At 48.1% G+C, this 23,593-nt stretch overlaps 1 protein-coding gene across 10 annotated transcripts in view; it reads left to right on the top strand.

Annotated features, from left to right (window-relative positions):
• The window catches only part of LOC138569465 (uncharacterized), a 2,298,575-nt gene that overhangs the window by 903,759 nt on the left and 1,371,223 nt on the right, over positions 1-23,593 (top strand). For all 10 annotated transcript variants that reach the window (XM_069647455.1, XM_069647449.1, XM_069647446.1 and 7 more), the window contains one exon: positions 18,550-18,606. In XM_069647455.1, coding sequence (XP_069503556.1) covers positions 18,550-18,606 — 57 coding nt within the window. The remainder of the gene's footprint in view (positions 1-18,549; positions 18,607-23,593) is intronic.

Raw genomic sequence — 23,593 nt, 5'->3', positions numbered from 1 at the left:
GTACAACATGAGAAGACAAGGTGAACAGGGCAGTGTGGGTTGTTCGGGTAAGGTCGAAGGAGAAGTCGGTCCAAGAGAAGCAAGGATGGTGCAGCAGAACGTGGAGGAGAATAGTAACGAGGGTGAACAAGGTGAGGTATTGGTTGGTGAGAGAAAGTGGTACCTGGCTGTGAAAGCATGTTAAAGGTGAGGGAAGCGAGTGACAGAAGTTAAGGGTAAGATTTGGTGGATGTGTGCGCGAGTGAGTGAACTAGGTGAATTAGAAGAGTGTTAGAATGTGTCCTGGGGGTGAAGGAGGGGTGGAGTGTAGAGGCAGACTAGTGGGGTGGTGTTGGGCGGGACGATCAGTTGGGCACTGTGATGAATCCGAGGGAATCATCACCCCTTTCATAGGTAAAGCCTCTCCCCTTATGGCCAGGGAATGGTGGCTGCGGCTAATCGATCCTGAGCCTGGGGCCGGATACTGGGGGGAGGTTCATGTGTGGGGGAGGGGACAGCCTCTGGGAGGAAGTGGTGACATCTATGGATGAGGCATGGGCTCTCATTACGAGCTTGCCGCCAACCCGTAACACTGATTCCGCCGCCTGATCCCCCCCGGTGCTACCGGGATATCACAAATGGTGGCGGAACAGTAAATCCCCATTCCCATGGAGTCCCATAGGGGACACTAAAGCAACGTTGCTAACGGTGCAGTGCTTCAGTGAGAGACATGTCGTATGGTCCTGATTTCCCAGCATTCTCGGAGTATGGCGGTCCGGAAAGGGTGCATGTACATTGCTACCGGCACCCTTGTTTTCGGACCGCCATACTCTTAATGAGGCCCATGGTATCCTACTTTTCCCTTGCTTTATGAATTTCCCATTTTTAAAAAACCCTATTGGCCTATTGTGATTATCCCTCTGCTGCCTTAAGGGAGTCTTCTAAATCTTTCCCAATCCAATTCTCCTATGTACCGTCCCCTTTCGTCCATACTGTATGTGCATCCCTCGCTAGGGACGGGAACAGAAACTTTTTCACCAGAATTTTTTTTTTCTCCTTTAAATTTTGTTGCATGGGGGCGTGGCGCCGGGAGCATGCGCTCCCTTTACTCCGCCCTTTGGTGACACATCTCAGTCCTCTTTTCCACGTCAACGGGCGGGTACCTGGTTCACCAACGCTATGGTTAAGACGCTTTTCCCCCTCATAATTCCACGCGTTTGTAGCATCTTCCCCTGGGATCTCGGTCCCAATATTTTCTTTTTAATTTGTAGGTTCTTTAATTTCAACCAGGCCTCCAGTCCCTCACACCTCCCCGGCAGGCTTTAGTAGGTGCCCTTTGTGCGAGGGATACTTCCTGATGTCAGACCCGCACATGTTCTGCCTCTGCGATGACCACGGCTGAATGACTGTTCGGCGTGCAACACCCTTACTCCCTGGGCACGCAAGAATCGGCTTTAGAGGTGGAGGGAGCTTATGAAGGCCAGCAAGACGAATGCCAAGCTAAGTATTCTTTTCACCAAAGCACCCCAAAAAGGTGATTCCTTGCTCGGCAAGCAAACCGGCGGGAGGGGCCACTCAGGTCCTGTCAACAGTTAGGGCACTGAGACTGTACGACCTACCGGCCTGACGGCCGATGGGTCCACGGATCATCCTGCTCCCACTGCTGAGAGGCCAGTTGGCTCTTCTACCGGTAACTCTCCCAAGGGGCTCAGCCCTACTACCAGGTATATGCCTGAAGGGGCGCCTACGCGCAGTAGCACTACTGGCTTCATGTCAAATGACAATCGTCTACCAGGCCCATGCCTGAGGTGCAGAGGAGGCCAGGACAAGATGGTGGCCCAGCATGACAAAATGGGGCGCATGAGGACACGCCACCCCAATGAACAACACAGGCCGGACTACACTTTCATGGTGTCATGGTCTCCCATGGTCACCCCTCAGGTAACCTGGTGCACTTCATACCTGGGGACCTCAGGGCTGGGGTGCTACGCCGAGGTGAATTACATGCAGGGCACGCAATGCGTGGGAAGAGCGCAGCCCTACACGTCGGTCCCGGTGCTGGGGCCCTCGCACGTCCCCTGGGTGTGAAGAACTATTGGGTCGAGAAATTCCTCATGTTGGTGAAGTCGCCCTAAATGGGTAGCATCCTGAAGGGGCATATTAAAGACATGCTTCCCCCCCATACCCGCACAGCCGTTGGCTCCAGTTCAGCTGCAGCTGGCCCCATCAGTGGTGGCAGTGAGTTTCCCACCTCCACAGACAATATCACCCGTGCAGCCAAGGGTCGAGGCTCTGTCCCCACTGCCGTGCCACCGCAGGCTACAGTGCCACTGACATGAGAGACACGGCATGGTTAAAGGCCACCAGGTTTAACCCCGACGTTCAAGACTGAATCCTGGATCTTCTGTTTAAAGGGGAGGATTTGTTCCATTCATCCACGGATGAAGAATTGGACAAGAATAAAAACAGCTCCCAGACCGTCAAGACTTTGGCTATACTAGTTAAGCCTGCACCCAGGACATTAGGGCAGGGACATTCAGTGTCGACAAGGGAGGGACTTTCGGCAGATTCAGGGGCTTCCAGGAATGGAAGGCTAGGCAGCTTGACAGGTCTCCCAGCCAACACAGGCGCATGCACCAAAGGATATCAAACAAGGGCTTCTTCCAGTCCCCCTCTCAGGCACCCGTCTCAGAGGGAAAGAAGCAATGACGCCCCCCATCAAGGTCCAGAATTCACCAGTGGGGGACAGGCTTGCGCTCCACATTCAGTACTGGCAGACAACTCCCCTTCCCCAAATCTGGACACCAGCTCTCCTTGCCGAAATTTGTGCACTTGGAGTAAGTGCTGCAGTGGAGGAGGTCCCCCGCTCAGGGTTTTAGTTGCAGATTTTCACGATACAGAAAAAGAACCAGGCAGGGCTGCAAGTGGTTCTCAATCTATCCCTCTTAAACCTATCCCTACCCCAACAAAAGTTCAAGATGGTTACTTCAGCGCTGATTGCAGAGTCTCTTTGCCTAGTAGACTGGACGTGCTCACTGGACTTGAAGGATGCATACCTAAACATCCCTATATTGCAGCCCCTTCGATCCTTCCTTCAGTTTTCGAGTAATGGGCTCCCATTTTCAGTAAAAGGTACTTCCATTCGGGCTCAATTCAGCCCCTCGGGTGTTCACAAGGCTCATGATTGCAGTGGCAGCCTTGCTCAGGTCGGAGGGCCACTTTGTGTACCCATACTTCAGTGACTGGTTGGTACAGGTGCAATCCCCAGTGGAGGTCCGAAATACGCCCTCCAGGCTTGAGGATATCCTTTTCGAGCTGGGGTTCTCCATGAAGCACAGCAAGTCCCAGTTACAGCCTACCCAAACCTTGATTCTCCTGGGGCTGTTGTAGGATACCAGGGAGCAGAGGATCTTCCCACCATGGAAAAGGTTGCAGCTATGAAGACGGCCACTGGACACTTTCTCAGCAGATCGGTACCCTCAATCTGGTGGTACCAACATCTGTTGGGTATTATGGCGGCATGCATGCTGGCGGTTCCGCATAAGTCTCAAAATGAGGAGTGTGCAGTTGCACGTATTAGCCTCCTGCAACTAGGAGATGATGTACTAATCGGCATCAGTCTCCATCCCAACAGAGCTCCATCAGGACTTGATTTGTTAGAGACAGGGCAACAATCTTATATCGGGCAGACCGTTCAGGCACCCCCTGCCATGATGGTACTATCACAACAGACTCCTCCCTGGAAGGGTGGGGAGCCGCGCTGGGTGACCACAGTTTACATGGCAGGACCAGAAGAACCACATCAACTTCCTCACTCTGAAGGGTATACAACTGGCTCTCAAGGCCTTCCTACCGGTAATCACAAACAAATCAGTCTTTGTTCAGATGGACAGTTCCACTTGCATGTACTACATCAACAAACAAGGGGGCACCACATCGCCTATCCTGTGCAGACTCGCCATCGAGATGTGGGAATCTGTGATGGCACACAACGTATGGCTGTCTGCAATCCACCTTCCGGGAGAGACCAACTTGGAGGCGGACTGACTCAGCAGACTGACAACTACGAGTCCTGCTGGAGCTATTTAGGATGTGGGGCCAGCCCCAAATAGATCTGTTCACCACGGAGCAGAACCTGTGATGTCAACAGTGTGCCTCATGGCTATGGCTGGGCACAGGCTTGCTGGGAGATGTTACATCTTCAATGGAGCGGGATGTGGATGTACTCATTTCCACTGACTCCACTTATCCACAGTCATCTGCAAGATCAGAGAATCGGCACAGACCATGGTTTTTGGACCTCAAATGGCTTTCGCTCCTGGGCCCTGTGCCTCTCCCAGCAGGGGGGGGGGCAGTGACCACCCCTTCCCAGAGAGATTAGCCCTAGCAGCCTGAGCATTTAACCCTGCAGTATTTTCACCTGTCTCAGGACAACCTGAGGATAATTCAGAAGGCAAGATGTGACTCCACCAGGAACCAATACAGGAGCAAATGGACCATGTTTTGCTTCTGGGCATAAAAAGAGGCATAGACCCACTGACGACTGACGTGCACACTTGATCTGGTGTTATTGTTCTCGGCACACCTGGCAGAGTGAAGGGTTCAGATAGACACATGCTGTACCTACCTAGCTGCCATAGGTGCGTCCAAAGATTCTGACAACGGATCATACTCCACTTCCAACCCTGTGGTCAAGAGGCATCTGGCAGGCTAACAAGGTTGTACCTACCTATCAAACGCCCAGTCCCGAACTGGGACCTCAACATGGTTGTGGCAGCCATGGCACATAAACCATTCCTTCCCATGGCGTCTGTCGACATTCGATTGGTCATGATCAAGACAGCACTTCTAGTGGGCCTTACCTTACCGCGTAGGGTTACCGAAGTGCAGGCCTTCGTTCCATTGCGACAAGTTGGTGCTCCACACTCGTCCTTTGTTTCTCCCGAAGTTGATGTCTTCATTCCATCTCAACCAGGACATAGTCCTACCAACTTTCTTTGCCAACCCAAAGGACCAGGCAGGAAAGGTATTACAATGTCTAGATATCAGGAGAGCCCTCAAATTCTAGAGACTTGTGCCATGTCAAACGATCAGCCGGGCGATTACCTGGGCTACCCCCTCAGCATTCTGCAAGCACTATTGTCTAGATGGTAGTGCACGATAAGTGAGTAGCTTTTTTTTTTTTTAAATATATTTTTATTTTATTTAAACCGAACAACAATACAACAGAACATAAATAAACACATTAAACAACATAAACACCGCAATCCCCGTCCCTCCCCCCTATGAGCCTGTATGGTTTTCTCATTCAGTATCCGCTTCATGCGGCAGGGTATCGCCGTCCTCGGATTCAACAGAAGCCGGCACTGCTCCAAACAGTTCAGCTATCAGTAATTTCCATGCCGTGAGGGAGCCCATTTCTTCATCCTCCCCCGCATTACTAGCCCCTTGCCACACCACTGTTTCAGCCTCCGCCCATTTTTGTAGGTCCCTCCACCAGACCTCCAACCATGGCTTATGACACTCCTTCCAACCCATGGCGATCCTACGTTTCGCAAGCACATATGCCAAATCTCTCAGTTTCTCAACATGTTTGAGTTTTCGCGCTCTGGGATACCCTCCCAGCAAGCAGGCCCAGGCCGAATCTACTTTGAGCGTGACACCCTTTCCTGCTAGTTTCTGCGCTACTTCACCCCAGTAGCTTGCGATGACCGGGCACGCCCAGAACATGTGTATCATGTCAGCATTCTCCTCGTCACACTTAGGGCACGCCTGGCGTCCAGTGTTCCGGAACTTGGAAATTCTCAGGGGGGGTCATGTACGCCCTATGTGTTATATATAGCTGTATCTGTTTGAACCTGGCATTTCTCGACACCTTCTTGTGATATCCCAACGCACGTTCCCACAGCCCATCTGCCATCGGGGCTCCCATCTCTGTTTCCCATTCCAATCTCAAGTGCACTCGGTCATTCCCGACCTTAGTCATCAACATCTCATACAATCTAGAGACCTCATGTCCGCCCTCCGATGTGTCATATATTATCTCAACCGTAGCATCCGGTTCATCCGCCAGGATAGTTTCAGGCCACTTACTCCGGATCTCCTGCACTACCCTATGATAAGTGACATATTGGCCTCTATGCAATCCCAACACCTCCTCAAGTTCCTCGAACTCCATAATGGTCCCGTCCTGCCAAATGTCTCCCATAGTGACTAGCCCCACTGACTCCCAGTATATCCTGATGATCGCCCTCAGCTGCCTGTCTCCCCTCGCCTGTACGACCAGTGGTATCTGCGGAACGCACGGAAATGGGTCCCCCATCATCCGACAGGCTCGGCGCCACATGTTCCGCCCCAAGGCCAGCATTCTAGGACGCTCCCTCATGTTTGCGCTGGCCACCCAGATCATTTCCCGCAGATAAAAGGGGGTACAGTCCCTCCCGAGCAGCCTGTGTTCAGGGGTCTCATCATCGGAGAGCCACTTGGCCACATATTGCAGTTGCGCTGCCACATAGTAGGCTTCAAAATTCGGCAGTTTAATACCGCCTTTCTCGTAGAAGTTCTGCAGCTTCCATAATGCAACTCTGTTCCGGGTACCGTGCCACAGGAATTCCCTGCACATACTGTGCAGCTTCACAAAAAACTTCTTGGGTATCATGTATGGGATGTTGTTGAAGTAATGCAAAAGCCTAGGTAGTACCACCATTTTAAGCATAGCACCCCGGCCCATCATCGTTAATGGCAATCTCTCCCAGAACCTCATGCATTTCCCGATCTTCCCAATGGCTAGCTCAGTATTGTGCCTATGTTCTTCCTCTATTGTGTGATACACGTCTATTCCCAGGTACCGGAAAGAGCTTGTCGCCCACGAAATCTGCAACACTGGCAACCTCCCCACAGGAGACCCCATATAGCTACCCAGCGGAAATAGTGGATTTCTGGGGGTTCACCGCTATACCGGACAGCCGGGAATATCTCTCCAAATTTTCTTCCGGGTATCTCAGGTCTAGTAGCATGTCATCTGCGTACAGGGATATAAGGTGACACTCCCCTCCGACCTCGATACCGATCGGGTCATATTGCTGCCGGAGGTAAATTGCTAGGGGTTCCAGGGCCAATATGTACAACATTGGGGACCAAGGGCACCCCTGCCTAGTGCCTCTGCCCAGCTGCCATCTTTCCGACACCACTGCACCCGTGCGGACCCTGGCCAGTGGTGCACTGTATAACATCTCGGCCCACCTAATGTAGCTTGGCCCCACTCCATACCCTCCTAGGGCCGTCAGCAACCACGGCCACTTAACAGAGTCGACCGCTTTAACCGCGTCCAATGCCACTATCGCCATTTCACCATCATCACTACACCCCCATTCGACCACCCGGTGGAGGCGTCTGTGGTTGTGAGTGATGTTCCTGTTCGGGACATAGCCCGTTTGGTCAGGGTGGATCAACTTGCCGATCACCCTCCGCATTCTGTTAGCCAGGACAGCTGTCAGGATCTTGCTGTCCTGGTTCAGCATCGACAGGGGCCTGTAGGAGCCGCAACTGTCTCCCGGTTTATTGGGCTTAGGGGGCGGTATTATAATCGCCTCCCTGAGTGACTCTGGCAACCGTCCCACCTCGAACGCTTCATTAAGCATATCTAGCATGGGCGGGAGCACCTCCTCTCCATACACTTTATAAAATTCACTAGGGAACCCGTCTGCACCTGGAGCCTTGCTGGTGGGTAACTGCCTCACAATCTCTTTCAACTCTTCAAGAGTGATCGGAGCATCCAGCTCCTCTCTCTCCTCGTCACTGACCTTAGGCAGGCCTATATCTTCCAGTACCTCGTCTATCTCCTCCTGGCTGCCCCCTCACCATCTTCATATAATGCCTTATAGTATTCCACAAATGCCCTATTTACACCTTCTTGGGTGTCCACCTCTTCGCCCTCTTCATTGATCACCAATCGAATCGGGGATCTCGGGGTTTCGCTCTTGTACAACCACGCTAGAAGTCGGCCCGTTTTGTCTCCTCCTGCATGCTGTCTTTCTATATATTTTTTATAATTTGGGTTACAGAGCCTGTCCCAGTATTCTGCGCACTTCTGTTATTTGGAGACTACCTCCGTATCGATCCCATCACCTTCCAACTCTCTTTCCAGCTCAATCTCAGCTCTATGCAGATCAGCTAGGACTCCACCCATCAGTCCCTTTGACTTCGCAATGGCGATCCCCCGCATTACGACTTTAAAAGCTTCCCATAAAGTACTGGCCGACTTTACACTACCAGTATTCACCTCAAAGTAAGCAATAATCTCCTCCCTTATGTCTTCTCTGAAGACTGGGTCCTTGAGCGCCTCTGCCCTGAGGCGCCATGTTGGTATGCGCGCCCTTGGGGGGGCAATGCTGCCACCACAGGACCAGGGGCGAGTGATCAGAGAGAGCTCTCGTTCTGTAGTCTATATGGTCGCACTCCGCGACTACGTCCGGAGTGGCAAAGAAGTAGTCAAGCCTCGTATGCAGTTGATGCGGAGCCGAATAGTGTCAGTATTGCCTCGCGCCTGGGTGTCTCCCTCTCCACACATCTACCAGGCCAAAGTCCGCTAACAGCGTCTGCAGTACTTTGGCCGCCGGGCTGGGCTTTGCCGCCTTATCATCCGACCTGTCCACCCTAGGATTCAATACACAATTGAAGTCCCCACCCCAAATCACCGCACCCCCCACACCGACACTGAGCTTGGTACACAGCGTCCAAAAATATGCCGACGTGTTTTGGTTGGGAGCATATGTGTTTACAATGCATACTTCTTTGTTCTCTAACAGTCCTCTTACTATGACCAACCTCCCGTCCGCCTCCACAACCTCCTCAGTTAACTTAAATGGGACATGTGGCGCCACCCAAACCAGGACTCCTCTAGCATAGGCAGAGTACGTTGACCCCACCACTGTCCCTTTCCATTTCCTCCCTACCAACTCCATTTTCTCTCGCGTCAGATGCGTCTCCTGTAGCAAGGCAACGTCTATCTTCTGTCGCTTCAGATACAGCATGACCTTGTTTCGCTTCAAATAACTGTTGAGCCCTCTAACATTCCACGTTAATATCCTAAGGTCCCCCATGGTTCATCAATAGTTTCCCTTCCCCTTTCGAAGCAACCCTCCCCCCCACACCAAGCAGACACCTAGATTTAGTTCCTCCCCCCAGGCTCATATTTAAACTTACACACCCCAAAACCCCAACCCAACCAACTGCCCAGCTCCATCCCTGGATCTCAGGCATCCCCGTGTTTGGTTCTCCCTGGGAAACCCGAGTAGAGAACCCGACAGGGTGTCACCCCACTAACAGTGACTAGACTGAACTCTAGATGGGGTATAAAGAACGGCCCCTGGAGGCTCCTTCCTCTCGCAACCGTATCCGTGCTCACGGACCATGCTTCCTAAGAACTGACACATACATGTTCTCCAACTGCTTCAATGACTATATTCAAGTCCCACAGTTCGCAGCCCGACCGGGCCCACAGCGTTACTTATCTCATCCTACTTCATCTGCCGTCTGGACATCTGGCTCTTGAGGGCAGTTTTGCGCGTCCAGCCACTCCATAGCATCCTCTGGAGTATCAAAGAACAGCATCCTGTTCTTAAAGAAAACCTTTAGCTTGGCCGGGTAGAGCAGCATGTATTTGTACCCGACTTCCCGCAATCTCCTCTTGACGATCCAAAGTTCATGCGACTGCGCTGTACCTGCAGGGTATAATCAGGATAGGCAGTTATGTTCGCCGCTCCTCGCTTTATTGTTCCTCCCTTGCAGAAGGGTTCAAGGATCCCTTCCCGGTCCCGGTAATTGAGGATCTTGGCGATCACCGGCTTGGGCGGATTGGGCTGATGGTTAAGGCCCTGTGCGCTCTTTCCACCGCAAAACCCTGCGACGGGGTGCCCTCTGTGATCTCCTGCAGTAGCATATTTTCAATGAACTCCGTAGGGTTGTGGCCCTCGGCTCCCTCCGGCAGGCCCACAATACGGATGTTGTTCCTCCGGGCGCGTCCTTCCGCCTCCTCCGCCCTACTCTCCAAGTTGCCCACACGTTGCACCAGGGCATGGAGCTCACGCTTTTGTGTAGCACAGTCTGCCGCAGTAGGGCCCATTTCTTTCTCAAGAGTCTCCATGCGCTCCGCCAGAGTCTGCACGTCCTGCCTTAGGAGGTTCACATCTTCCTGCACCGCCCCGACCTGGAGTTCCATTGCGGTCTTCAGTTCCGTCGCAGCTAGCTGGAGCTTGGTCTCCCAAGCCACTTTCAGATCCGCGATCGCCGCGAGGACCTCCTGATTCGCGCCCCCCACGGCCATTTCCCTTGCTTGAGATTTGTCTTTACTTCTGGCTCCGTCCGGGCCAGGCGGTGTCTTGGCGTATTCGTCGAGCGTGGGCTGTTTATTCTTCGCTCTCAGGAGCTTATTAGACATTTCTTTCGTCAAAGGCAGCCTCCTGTCCGCACTCGGATCTGCAACAGGATGTCCCAGTGCGCTCTTTTGCTGTCCCTTTGCTATCGTTGCATTCCAATCACGAGGCTCCTTTGTTCCCTGGCCCCTCCGACCATTCTATCTTCTTCCTCTGCCCTTCACAGCCCCATGATAGGCCAGGTTGCGCTTCTCCCTTTGGAAAGTTCTGAGGGCGCACGTGTGTTTCCACCAACCACTGGGATCTTTATCTGCGCTTTAGGCCCATATCGCAGGCTCTCACCTCCAGCTAAGCCCGGCCTTCGCCCCATCTATCTCCAGCTGTATGCTTATTAAGAGCCAGTGCTTGGGCCACGAAAGGTCAGGGGCCCCGCTCTGTGTCCAGACGCATACTACTTTTGTAGCCTACAAGTCAGGTTACAAAGTACCTCTGGCCAGGCCCGGCTCCCTTTCGGTTACACGCTGTCCTCAGCAACGATGAGTCGGGCAGGCTGCGCACCTTCCGATCTCGACGCTCTCACTCCTGGCCGCGTCGGCGACTCCCGGACCCCGGGGTTGCGTCGCACGGAGCCGCCACACTGTGAAGGTTGCACACCTCGCGGGCCTAGGGCTGGATACCGGATGTCCTTAATGTTCACAATGCACCCGATCCATGCCCCACCAATGCCGCTTTACTCCGTTGCCATCGCCAGGCGCCCAGGCCAGCCACTCCTTTGTTCCCCGATTATGCGGCGGCAGCCATTTTCTCCTTCGTCGCGCTCTCGCCTCCAGATTTTCTTTTAGCTTCTAGCAGCGCTTTCCCGGTGTGGGCCCGTGTCGAAATGTATCCACACGTGCACCCGAGCTTCATGTACGCGATCCTCTTTGTCACAACCGAATTGCATCGGTCCTTGCACGGTTTTCAGTCGGATAATGTGCGGATCTGCAGGAGCACCCGTATGGACACGTCTTTTCACATGGCTTCTTGGCCACGCCCCCAAAGTGAGTAGCTTATTCGTTTTCTGAAAAATTTTCCAACACTATCTTGCCCCCAAAACATAGTGTAAACATTCCTCCATTGTTTTTGTGCAAGTTAACAGAAACTACTGTTTCCAGAACCACATTAACACTGTGACGAAGAAGAGGAGTGGAGGAATACAGAGCAGGAAAAGTCCCAAGCAAAGGCAACGCTCTAGTTGCTGGGAGCACGCACCTGTCGCTCGAATATTTTAAACAAGACCGCCAGAAACTAGGGTTGACTGCTGGTGGGAGCGGGCTGCTCCTCTTTGTGCAAATGGGCTCGAAGAAGGACGGCGGAGCCATCCGGCTCAGGTGCTGAGAAGCGGAAAGCTGTGCGAGGAAGATTCCGTGCAGCAGGAACGCCAGAAGCCATTGCAGGGCTTATGTGCGTTTGCTGGTGGAAAGAAACCGCGAGACACGTACTGGAGACCTGTGAGAAGCAGAGAAGCCCAGCTGGAAACGCAGGAAGCAGTAACGCAGAAGACCGAGCTGCGCGAGGAAGAAATAACCTGATGATTAATATGAAAAGGCTGCAAGCAGAAGCAGGAACGCCACAAAAAGCCGGTGAGTCCAAGCTGGGGACACCAGCGCATATTGGTGAGCACGACGCATGTTAGCCATTGAGCAGAGCAGAATGGAGAAAGAGAGAAATCTGGTTACTAAACCGAGAGAGAGAGTGCATCTGATGAAGAAAGGAACCTCTGAAGTTTGCCTATAAATACTAAATACATATATAAGAAACCGTGATAATTCAGTGTGTAATGGACAAGGTGAACTAGCCAATAAGGCTAGAGCGGTGAAGTGCCAAGAGTGGAAGTGTGAGCAAAACTCTAACAAGGCAATACACTATGGACTTAGTGAATTAGTAAAAAAAGGGCTAATGTGTGATTACAAGAAGCCCTGGCATGAGAGAATATAAGTGAGTGAATATGAGAGAGCAGAGAAACCCTTGCAGGAGAGTACACCAGGTATCCTGACAACTCAAAGATAATTGAACATAATTTTGGCATTGATCAAGAGGAAATAACTATTGGTCTCAAGAGGAAGGAGCCAGGGGAAGGGAGACTCCCTCTGGATTAAGGAGCAGTATGCTTGAGATACTTTTTGTTGTAGTTACTTATTGCTTTTCCCATTTGAACATTTCTAAAACACTGAAGGCTGCAGAAATTATACTTTTCAATTTAGATTCCATTTCCTTAGAGTGTGAGGGTCAGAATAGTAATTTGGACATGGCACGGTTTTGTTTTGGACAATCTGACACCAGCAGATCCTTAGTTTTGAGGTTAGGTAGGGACACCAGTCTAGTGCAGGGATAGCGATGCCTTTTCCAACCACTTTTATTTATCAATAAGTGTTTAGCCAAAACCATGCCTAAGTTGTGCCCGAATTTCACTCCTGACTCCTCACAGCGGAGAGGATTCTTAGTTATTCTGCATATACGTTTTTACTTTTTTAGGTTTCTTTCTTCCTTTTCAATATGCTGCCGATTCACTCCCCCAATTGGTTCCCTGCACTTATGTGCCAGGAGGACCGGATGCGCAGCATACACAGAGCGGCTGTCGGTGCGGCTTCTTAGTTATTCTGCTCACTGATCTACATTTAGTTTGCGAGCACTGTGTATTGATTTATAGGCTGATCTCATTTGCCTTTGGTAAACTGTTCTTAGCATTTCATTTTGTGTGTGCATTTGTTAAAAATTGAAAACTTAGGTTGTTTTTAAAAGTATTTTACTTATGCGTATGCGTTTTTACTTTTTTGGAAGTCTTTCTTCCTTTTCCGCACTCTACTGCGTCACTGCTGCATGTGGTTCCCTGCTTTTGTGCGGCAGGGGGAGCTTATGTGCCTGTAGCACACCAAAGGCACACTGAAGCTAAGCATGTCTGTGCTCGTCCGTGCCTTTGCCGAGAGGCTGTGACATAATCCCTGGTTGAAACAAGCTGCAAGTGGTAGGCTGCACCTATTCCGGGCGTCATTATTGCAAATTGCACCGCAATCCACTATATTTCCCCCTGGGTGGGCCCTGTCTGAGGAGCCTGATCCGATTTCTGTAACTTGCTCCAAAAATGTTGTTTAAAGAATGTTTGTTCTCTAGTTGCATCACTGCTACGTGGCTCAGCAAAACCTCTATGCCTTTGGTGGTCGAACTCCTCCCTCTAGATTTTCATATCCTTCGTGTAGATCGGGCTGCTGCTTACCATGCAGGGTTAGGTTATGTTATGTTAAAGGATTTTTATACCGTGCACTATCACCACGTGCATGATCCCTTAGCACTCTGGCGGATCTGTAAATCAAGAGGATGGAGTGTGTGGGTTAGTAGGATTGAGTGGAGAAAGAGCAAGAGAGCCGTGATATGTTGTTGGTAGCTTCAATTCAGTTAACACCATTCGCTGAGCATGGGTGTCAGTTTTCGGTCGTTAGCCGTCATGTGCTGTTGTGCAAAGCTGTGTGTGGTTTTTGTTGTTGCAGTGTAGTGAAGTCTGTGCGGCTTGTTGTGCGGTATGGTTGTTTAGTTGAGAGTTTGAGAGGTGTATGCAGAGGGTTGAGATTTTTAGTCAGGTTGGTTAGTGACAATGCTTTTATCGTACCCCCTCAGTTTTGGCCACCTGTGTCAACAAATCCCTGCCAGTGCCGTACATTGTGGTGTGCTATAATACTCCCTCCTATTCTTGTGCAAAGGTGTGGGTCTTTTAAGGGCTATTTAGTGTTGGTGCTTTCTCTACTCCCAGTGTTCAGCCTAATGGATGTTTACATCACTTTTCCCCTGGCTGATAGCGGTGTGCAGCGGCCATCGCCTCCATGGGCCCCTTGAGGTGGGGGGCACCTATTCCCTGTGCCCTTGAGCTCGCTGGGCCTCGTGGTTCGGTTGCCTCTCTTTCCCCTTTAATTCTAATGCCCTCAGTCTGTGTTTCCATTAGGTCAGTCTCATCTCTCGCCTTAGTATCTGGTAGGGCCCTCTATGGGAGCGGATGCACCTCGGTCTCCCTTCCATTGGGAGGCCTCTCTACTTGCCTGCACTTTGCTGTGGCTTGGACTAGTACCCCCCTTTTTCCATTTTGTTCATTAATTGGATTGTGTTCATTAATTGGGGTGTGGGTGTTGCTTATTCGTTTTCATCCTGTTCTGAGTTGAAGAGCCATGTTTTTCGAAGTTTGCTGAATTTTTGATGGTCCTTTACGGTTTGTATTTCTCTGGGGAGAAAGCTCCAAAGCTTAGCAGGTAAGCAAGAGAAGGCTGATCCACTGAGTTTTTACCTGGTGTATGGTTTAGGTTCTAGGCGAATGTTGTCGCTGGATCTGAGTGGTCTGGTTGGGCGGTAAATGGTGATTTTCTTTTTTTTATGAATTCTGCTCCCTGGCCGTGGATTGCTCTGGTGTTATGCACATTGTTTTTACCATAATACATTTTTTTACTGGTAGCCAATGTAACATCTTCAGCGCTGGAGTGATGTGGTCCCTTCGTGAGAGTTTGAGGAAAAGTCTGGCACCAGCATTTTGTATGTGTTGCAGTTTCTTCAGTAAATAATCTGGCATTCCGAGGTACAGGCTGTTGTCGTAGTCTATCCTGACCATAATGAGGGCTATGATGGCTAGTGTTTTGTGCGTGAGGAGGGAAATGGTAGAAACTTTTTTGATCGTGTGTAGGTGGAAGAAGCATTTCTTGATTATCAAATGTACTTGTCGTTCTAAGGTAAGCTTGATGTCCTTTAGGATTCCAAGGTTGGGTGAAAGGGTATTGCTAATATATTTAGTTCTAGGTTTACTGGTAATTTGTTGCTCCTCAATCATAATATGAAAATGTACGCCCTGTTGGCACGCTTTATTCTTTCCCCTATGCTGTCTGTTCATATTTTGTTGGTCTATCGGCCCCCTGCTTTTGACTCCCCGTTCTGATTCTTTTCTTGAACTAGTCTTTGACCTCCACTTCCGCTTTGCCCATCTGTGGGTGCTTGGGGATTTCAACTTGAAACCAAATGACCCTTCTGATATAGCGGCAACCCACTTTGTCCGTCATTCATGACCATGCCCGCCCACAGTTGGTAGTTGACACCACCTATCAGTTGGGTAATACATTTGCTCTTATTTTTGCCCCTCGGTCCTTTACCATTGTGTTTCCCCATATGCCGGTCATTTGTACCGACCATTTTGTAATACCTTTTTCCCTAGAATGAAATAAATTTTACTCTGGTCATAAAACCGCTCTTCCCCTGCAGCATAACTGCCGTTCAATTGCGTCTGCTGACATTTTGAATCAGATGGCCCTCCAGTGTGAGGGTCATGCTCTGCTGAATTTACACAGCTTTTCTGAAGGTCTTTGTGCCTCTGCTGATCATCTTGCTCCTCTCAAGCATGCTAAATTTAGGCCTTGGTGTCTGAACCCTGGTTTAACTACCATCTCTGAGCTCTTTGTTGGAAACAAGCCGAGCGGAAATGGCAGCTGGGATACTGCCCTGAGGCCAGAGTTGCCTTACGCCGTATTTCCTCTCTTTACCATAAAGCATTCCGAGAGGCTAAGTGTGTGCATTTTATGCACAGGGTCGAAGTTGATCTCCATCGACCAAGAGAATTGTTTAGAGTGTTACGTTCTCTTTCCTCTCTTCCCCCAGAGGCCATTGCACCTTCTCAGTTTTTGTGCGATTCCTTGTCATTTTAGTTCACGAAAATAATTGACAATAGTTGGACCATGGTTTGCTGTTCTGGGCTACAGCCAGCTGGGCCCTTCTGTGTTTTTTTTCTCCCAAATCACTTTATTCATCGTCCTCTTGTCCTGTTCTTACTTCACAGGATATTATTGCGGCTACAGTGAAGCTGAAATCTGCTTCCCCTAATGATCTGATTCCTCTTCTCGTGCTTAAGGAAGCCATGCCCTTAATAAGCCCCCATGATCACACAGGCTGTGAATCTTTCATTTAGTTATGGTTATATTATTTCTATTTTGAAGCACTCTTTAGTTATTCCTCTGTTTATGAAACATTCTCTGTTCTGGCTAATTTCCACCCTATTTCTTTACTTCCCTTCTTGTTGAACTCCTAGAGTCCTTAATGGTTCCCTGCCTTTCCTGGAGTCTTTAGTGGTTCCCTGCCTTAGTGCATTTTTGGAGGGTTCCTCTTCTTTTTAAAATATATATTTTTTTACCCCTCCCAGTCCCGTTTTCGTCCATGCACAGAGGAAGTGGACGATCTTGCATGGCTGCAGGATCAGGGTGTTGTGGGATCACTGATTCTTCTCGACTCTGTCGCCTATCACACCATCAACCATGCCATCCTGCTTAATCACCTCACGGGGGCCGGACTTTGGTGTTTTTTCCTGGTTTTGTTCCTTTTTATCTGACCAAACTCGGTCTCTCTCTCGCCCCCCATTCCTCTCTGCTACTACCGCTTACTTACGATGTCCCTCAAGGGTCCGCCATCTCCACGCTCTTGTTCTATATCTACATCCAGCCCCTAACCAAACTCATCCTCTCCCTTTTTATGTTACTCGTATCCCAATGATACTCAAATCATTGTGAACATTGACCTCTCAATGGACAAGACTGTGCCCAGGCTGAGAGCATGTTTGACTGCCAGGGGGAATGGCTGTGCAACAATTGGCTTAGGCTGAATGGTGACATGACCAAGGTGTTAGTGGTGGGCACTCTTTCTGCCACTGTTCTTTGAACTCCCTCTTTTTGGCCCTCCTCTCTTGGCTCTTTCCCCCACTCCTGTTTATGTGATGAAGGGTCTGGGGTGCAAAATCTCTTCAACCCTTTCTGCTGGTGATCAGAACGATGCTGTGTGTCAGGCTATTTTCCACTTAAAATTCAGTGTGAGATTCTTCTGTTTATTTCTGCACAATTTAGGGTGCAGGTGGTTGCCTCTGTTGCTTTATCCTCTTTGGGTTACTGTAATGCCCTTTTTTTTTGGCTCGACCTGATTGCCTTAGCCGGCGTCTGCAGGTCCTGCAGAATTCTGCTGCCAGATTGGCCATGCCAGTGGAGTGGTGAGAGTTGCCTTGGACAGGAGAACATTGGAGGGACAGCGAGAGAAACAAAGGGGAAGAAAGAGGAGAGTGGGAGGAAAAGGACAGCGAGAAGAAGGAAGGAAACTGGAAAAGGAGTAAAAAGGTGCTGCGCTCTGAAACCTGCAACCCACTAACAAGGTAGCACTGCTGATAGCTGACCATCAACCTGGATGCTCCAAACCAGACACACTTAAGTGAAAAGTTACTGATTGTGTTTCATGGACTGCCATTGTAGAACTCTGGTAGACTTATGTTGCAGGACGAGGCTGGGCTTTGTGGCATATTAAAGCCTTGCACCTTTAAGACCACCTGGAAAAAGAACAGGGTAATAATTGGTCCGGGGAACCAGATGGGAGTAGGACCAATGGGGTGGGGGGTGGATTGGGGCGAGCAGATGAATGGATTGAGGAGAGGAATAGATTGGGGAAAGGAGAGGGGCTAGGAGCTGGGCGGTGTGGTGGGGAAAAGTGTGGAGTTTGGAGAGCAGGGGGTGGGGAGGAGCAGAGAAGTGTGTGGATGGGACAGGTGTGGACAGTTGTGGAGAGGTGAGAGTAGTAGTGGGGAGAGTAATACAGGGCAAAGGAGATTTGCATTGGATGAAACAATCGAGCAACAGTGAGAAAGAGAGAGAGTGGGAGGAAAAGGACAGAGTAGAAGGAACAGAAAGGAAGGAAAGAGCATATAGACTAGGAGTAAAACGGAATGATAGGAAAAGTCGAGTGACAACCTGTCTAATTGAAATGCACCACTTCTTAATATCCGTTTTTCATCTTGTGGGACCCCGGGTTAAGATCCACCTACAATTTCGCAGAGGGAGCAAGAGAGATAAGGCGATTGCCTTTCAGGCCTCACCATCATCCAACAAGAACCTAAATAGTAGGGGTTATTGATCTCTTGTCAATAGTTTGAAATTCTGGGACACCTAGGCTGGGGGGGGGCCGAACCGACAAGAGAAAGAGAGAGATGGATGACCCTTGGAGAGACTCCTTGAACTCCTTAATAAAAATACTTGAACCATCTTCAAGAGTTAGTGAGTTCTTGACCATCTATGACAGCACTAAATGTAAACTCATTCGCATCCCAAAGGTATTTGCTCACTTGTGTTGCTTTTTCATATTTTTCTTTTAATTTCTTCCATTTTAGGTATCCAGTCCACTTTATGAGAAGAGCAAGAAGATTGCACCCAAAATAAAGTGTGAAGTGAGTGACCGATTATTTTATTTGTTTTTGTTGTTCCTGTCAGCTGTCGTTCTTTCTCCTTTTGATTTATGAAATTGGTCATTCTTGAATGCACTAGGAAATTGGCATTAACAGATACAGAAACTTTACCATTAAACAAAGGAGCATTTGGAGTCTCTCCATGTTAGCTATCCTATATCTGAACCATATAACCTGTGTACAGTGATCGCTCCTAAGTGGATCCTTCAACAAAGCCTGTTAGAATGGCCACCTCGGACCAAATGAATAACCAAAGCCCTGCACTTCCTTTATGTTCCTTTTGTGCTCCCTTTCATGGTCTAAAATGTTTTCATCCACAGAAGAGAATCCTTTTGCATTTTAAACTTGTGTGAAAAGGGATACACTGCCACTGTGTGTGTTCTGGTATTTTGAAGTCATTGGTTTAAATGTTCACACCTCTATTTAATTTGATCAATGCATCCTTGCTTGGCTTGATGTGTTTTTGCCATGGATCTAACCCCTTGAGCCCTCCACACAAGGGCTAAAACCACAGGGAATTCAGGAAGTTGTTGTAGCCTATGGGCATGACCATTGGCAAAACAGGATCACATTTGTTCTATGTACAATGTATACAAGTCCTTAGGACAATAAAATGGTTACCCTTGTTGACTTTTAATAATTGGTTCACTTTTGAAATGTTCCTCCTACCATGTTTAATGGTAGGGATTGAACAAGTGAATTGCTAGCTAGTCTTCCTGTGGATTCCAGCACACTGCAGACGCACACAATCGATTATAACTGTAACCCATTGTTAAAATAATTTTTTAAAAGTGGGTTGCCATGTATTATCTAGCAACCTTCAAGGCCGTAGTCATCCAGACTGTTATTTACGTGTCAATATGAAGTGTATCTTGAATGGCTCATTGTACCATAGACCCACACTTTGTACATCAAACTACAAATTGGCATTCTACTGTTGGTAATGCTAACGGGTATATTGAAGCCTGGAACATCTGTGATTTGCCTCTGTTACCTTAATTTTGAAGAGACCAACCCAACACTTAAGAATCATTACACAGTGATTGGAGTTCTCCCCAGAAAAATGTTCAGGACGTTTAGTGGCACATTTTGTATTTTAATTAAGTACATTTGGGCAGTAATATTGTAAATGGGGAGAGCACTGCTGCTTGATTTAAGACCCAAGTTGGGCTCTATATACCTGTAGTTAAACATGTGCAATCTCAAGATAGAAAACAAGGTTAACAATAAATGACAGGACCCCACAGTCTCCACATTTATTACGGTTAAATCTGCATTGGCAAATGCTAGGTCAGTAGTAGCACATGGCTATGAAATACAGGAGTTAATTGAAGAACCCAATAGGGATGTAACGGTCTAACGGTATACCGTTAAAGATACCGTGAAACACTTAATTGAACAATAATAACCGTCACATTGTTTATACCGGTATACCGTTTATACCGTTAAGTGTGCTTTTCAATCTGATTTGGAAAGGCTGCAGTAAGCAAGTGCTGCACAGTCTTGGTCTTGCACTGTTGGATGTGCCGTCTGCCAAGTAGTTTCAGTTGGAGCAGTTTTTAATGCCATTCCATAAACCACACATGCCTGACATAAAATCAATATGTTAGCAATAGGAAGAATAAATACAGTGCCAAGAAGGAAAAGGGTTTACTTTGGGATGGCGGCTTTGGGATTTATATATTTATAATGGATATTGTTTGCTAAACATATGACAATGGGGGATTTCCCTGGTTCCATCATTGAATTTACATATAATAAGTCACACTGCGAAATTCACTCAGCTCTCTGGGTATTCCCTGCTGCCATACCAAAGGGTAACATGTCCGTGATTACTGAACACCTTTTGGCCCGCAAGTAAACTAAAGGCTGTAAAGTAAAGAGAGCGTGTGTGCGTATGCGCACAAGCGTATACTACCATCAGACTCCATTGATCTGTGGCATGCAGGTTATCAAGATTGCAACATGTTCATCTTCACCAGTAGCCAGTGGGGGAGCTAAAAGCCTAAATTACCACTTAAGAAAAGCTATTCAGTTTGCTTTGCCAGTCGCAGCAGGGCATCCCCCCACAATCCCCTCCTCCTCTTCACACGTGTGTTTGGTGGAAGCAAGGGGTGGCATTTCAGTGGAAAGTATGTTGAAAAGCCCAATTCTGGCCCTGGGTGCCTGTTTTTGTTTGTGATGATAAATCTGACAATTTATGACCTTTTAGAAAATATTTGTTAAGATTAGTTAACTCCACCTGCTATACCGCGATAACCTTGATAAACCGTCATTTGGCAAGAAGGTTATCGTACCGTTATAAAACTAATACCGTGACACCCCTAGAACCCAAAGGCCTGCTATTTGTAACGTGGTTCAGTGATGTATCTCAAGCAATGTACCTTTTAGTAGTACATGTTGGCTATCTCATCCAGGTTATTAATCATACTGGGAAAAGAGGAGGAGGAATAGCAGTAATTTACAAAGCTAGCCTGTAGGTATCAAGTCAGAAGTCAGTCTTTTGACAATCTCACTTGCGTCTACCTTTTCATTTAAAATAATATTACACAGACATCCCAGGACCAGCAAACATTTTCTTGGAATAGTTTAATTTGAATCTTCATCAACAGAAACTAAATACTAAGAGATGGTATGTGTAGGTGACTTCTGGTTGGACGATTTAACCACTCTAGAATCCTTGAAGTTATGGGAGATTTTGAATAGCCGCAACCTGTAACCGTTGGATGAATCCCCTTCTCACCAACATGGACACAGTTGAGACCCCATTATTGTCAGTGATCTGGAGTGACTGACAGAAACCTTGACAGTTCCCTGGTCAGACCACTTTGTTAGATTTACTCTTTAGCATAGTCTAGGAATATTAAGAATGCATGAATCTAAAACAAAAGTAATGTGTCGCAAAGCCAAAGTCCTTCTGGATATCCCGGCAACCCTGGCTCAGAATTACAGAAAGCCCTGGAAATGATGAATTCTAACTTAGATTTTAAGGATTTCTTTGCACAGGGAGTTACAATGATGGATTCCATTGAATCAGAATATGCGCACGTGGCAGAATGGACCATAAAAGAAATTCGAGTCCATGGTCCTTTGCTACATTAGCCGCCCTAAGAAAGACATAAGGTCAGGCTGTAAAAACTTGCAGGAGATTGAAAACAGCAGTGAATTCTGCAAATGCTAAAGAGGTGCTAAAGGTTTATAAAGTAGCACATTTTAAACCAAATCTGCCTTTCTGTCCAATAAAATCCAATCAGCCAACAACAAACGGAGAGAACCTTTCTCAGTAATCTCTAATTTCTTCCATCCTAATAGTTTGATTCTAGATACAGAACTATCAAAAGTTCAAGCTGATGTTTTTTTCATGTTCAGGATCAAAATAAAACCAATCCAAGGAAAGATTGTACAGAATACGACCTTAGCCCGGAATGTAGATCTGGAAAAAGCTGTACCCTCTGTCATGCCTGCTTCAGAGGTTTCACAGTTTAATTTTATACTGGTATCGGAGGACATGATTCTAAATCTAATATGGAAGCTTAAATCCACATATGATCTGCTATTTGAGCTCCCAGCGTGTGTGTGGCTCAGCACCTCTGTCGAAACTGCCCCATTTATGACCTTTTGTTAACTTATCATTATCACAGGGCTATGTCCCAGCCATGTTTAAACAAGCTCTTAATTCACACCTGCTGAAGAAACCCACTCTGGACCCTTCCGAGCTCCAAAATTATCATCCGGTTACAGAACTCCGTATGCCAGGAAACATTCTGGAAAAGGTAGTTGCGGTTCAGCTTCAAGAGCATGTAATATGCCCTACTAAACCCATACTAATCCGGTTTTAGGCTGGGGTTTAGGGACAGAGACAGCCCTGAATGCGGTATTGCATGAGCTATTACAGGCACCGGATACAGCGCAATGTCTCTATTAGTAGTGATAGATTTATCTGCCACATTCAGTACTTTGGATCATACTACCCTACTTAAACGGATGAGTAAAGTAGGAAAAGTCTCAGAGCAAGCTATCAATTGGTTCAGATCCTTCACTGATCAGTGGCAACAGGTAAAAGTTGGACGGTTCCTTTTGAATTCCCTCCCCCAGAGCTGTGGCATCTCGCAGGGTCCGTCACTGTCAATACTGCTTTTTTTACCTATACTTGCAGCCTCTGACTGTCCTGTGGAAATATGATGTTGGGCTCCAATCCTACGTTGATGATGCCCAGATCTTCTTGAAATTGGGCAACTTTGAGTAGTCTTTTCACAAAATAGGACAGTGTTTGGTAGAAGTGAGAAGCTGGAATGTGTTTCTTAAATCAAGAACCTTGGCTGCATTTAGCAGGCCAATCTTGGCTGTGAATGCCAGTTGGGAGCCAAGGTGCAATCTGTGTTTTACTCCTTGCGTCTGCTGTGTCTAACTTTGCCATTTGTCCCCCAGGAAGACCCTGCGACTGTAGTAGGAACACTACTCCACTCCCAACTAGACTATGGGAATAGTATGCTTGCGCAGGCATCCTGATGACACATATGAATAGGATACAGAAATCTCAAAACGCTGTAGTGAGATTAATCTTCAGAGTTTCTAAATCAACCCCATTTTAAGATCTGCATCGCTCCCTTCATTGGCTTCCAGCAAAGGAGAGAATCGATTTTAAGTTTCTATGCCTCATTTCAAAATGTTTGAAGAATTTGGCCAATAAATAACTTGTGAAAAAAACTGTCGTGGTATCAACCAAAATGAAAACTGCACTCTGCAGACAAACTACTCTTGATAGTACCCACTTCTTGCTTCATCTTCAGAGGAGATGGATGCTTCTCGGTTTATGGCCCCAGAATTTGGAATAGCCTACCTTGGGAGTTCAGGAACAATGAAGAAGCTGGTAAAATGTCATAAATCTCTAAAGACCTAAACATGTATAGGTCAGAGCCTCCTGGCGGAATCCTCAAGTCAAGATTGAGGGGTACAGTAACACTTGCGC

The sequence above is a fragment of the Ambystoma mexicanum genome, chromosome 2q (assembly GCF_040938575.1).
Source record: "Ambystoma mexicanum isolate Mex_15411 chromosome 2q, UKY_AmexF1_1, whole genome shotgun sequence".
NCBI classification, from domain to species: Eukaryota; Metazoa; Chordata; class Amphibia; order Caudata; family Ambystomatidae; genus Ambystoma; species Ambystoma mexicanum.
Note: the sequence above shows the minus strand (reverse complement) of the source record. Positions and strands in the feature narration are given on the sequence as shown.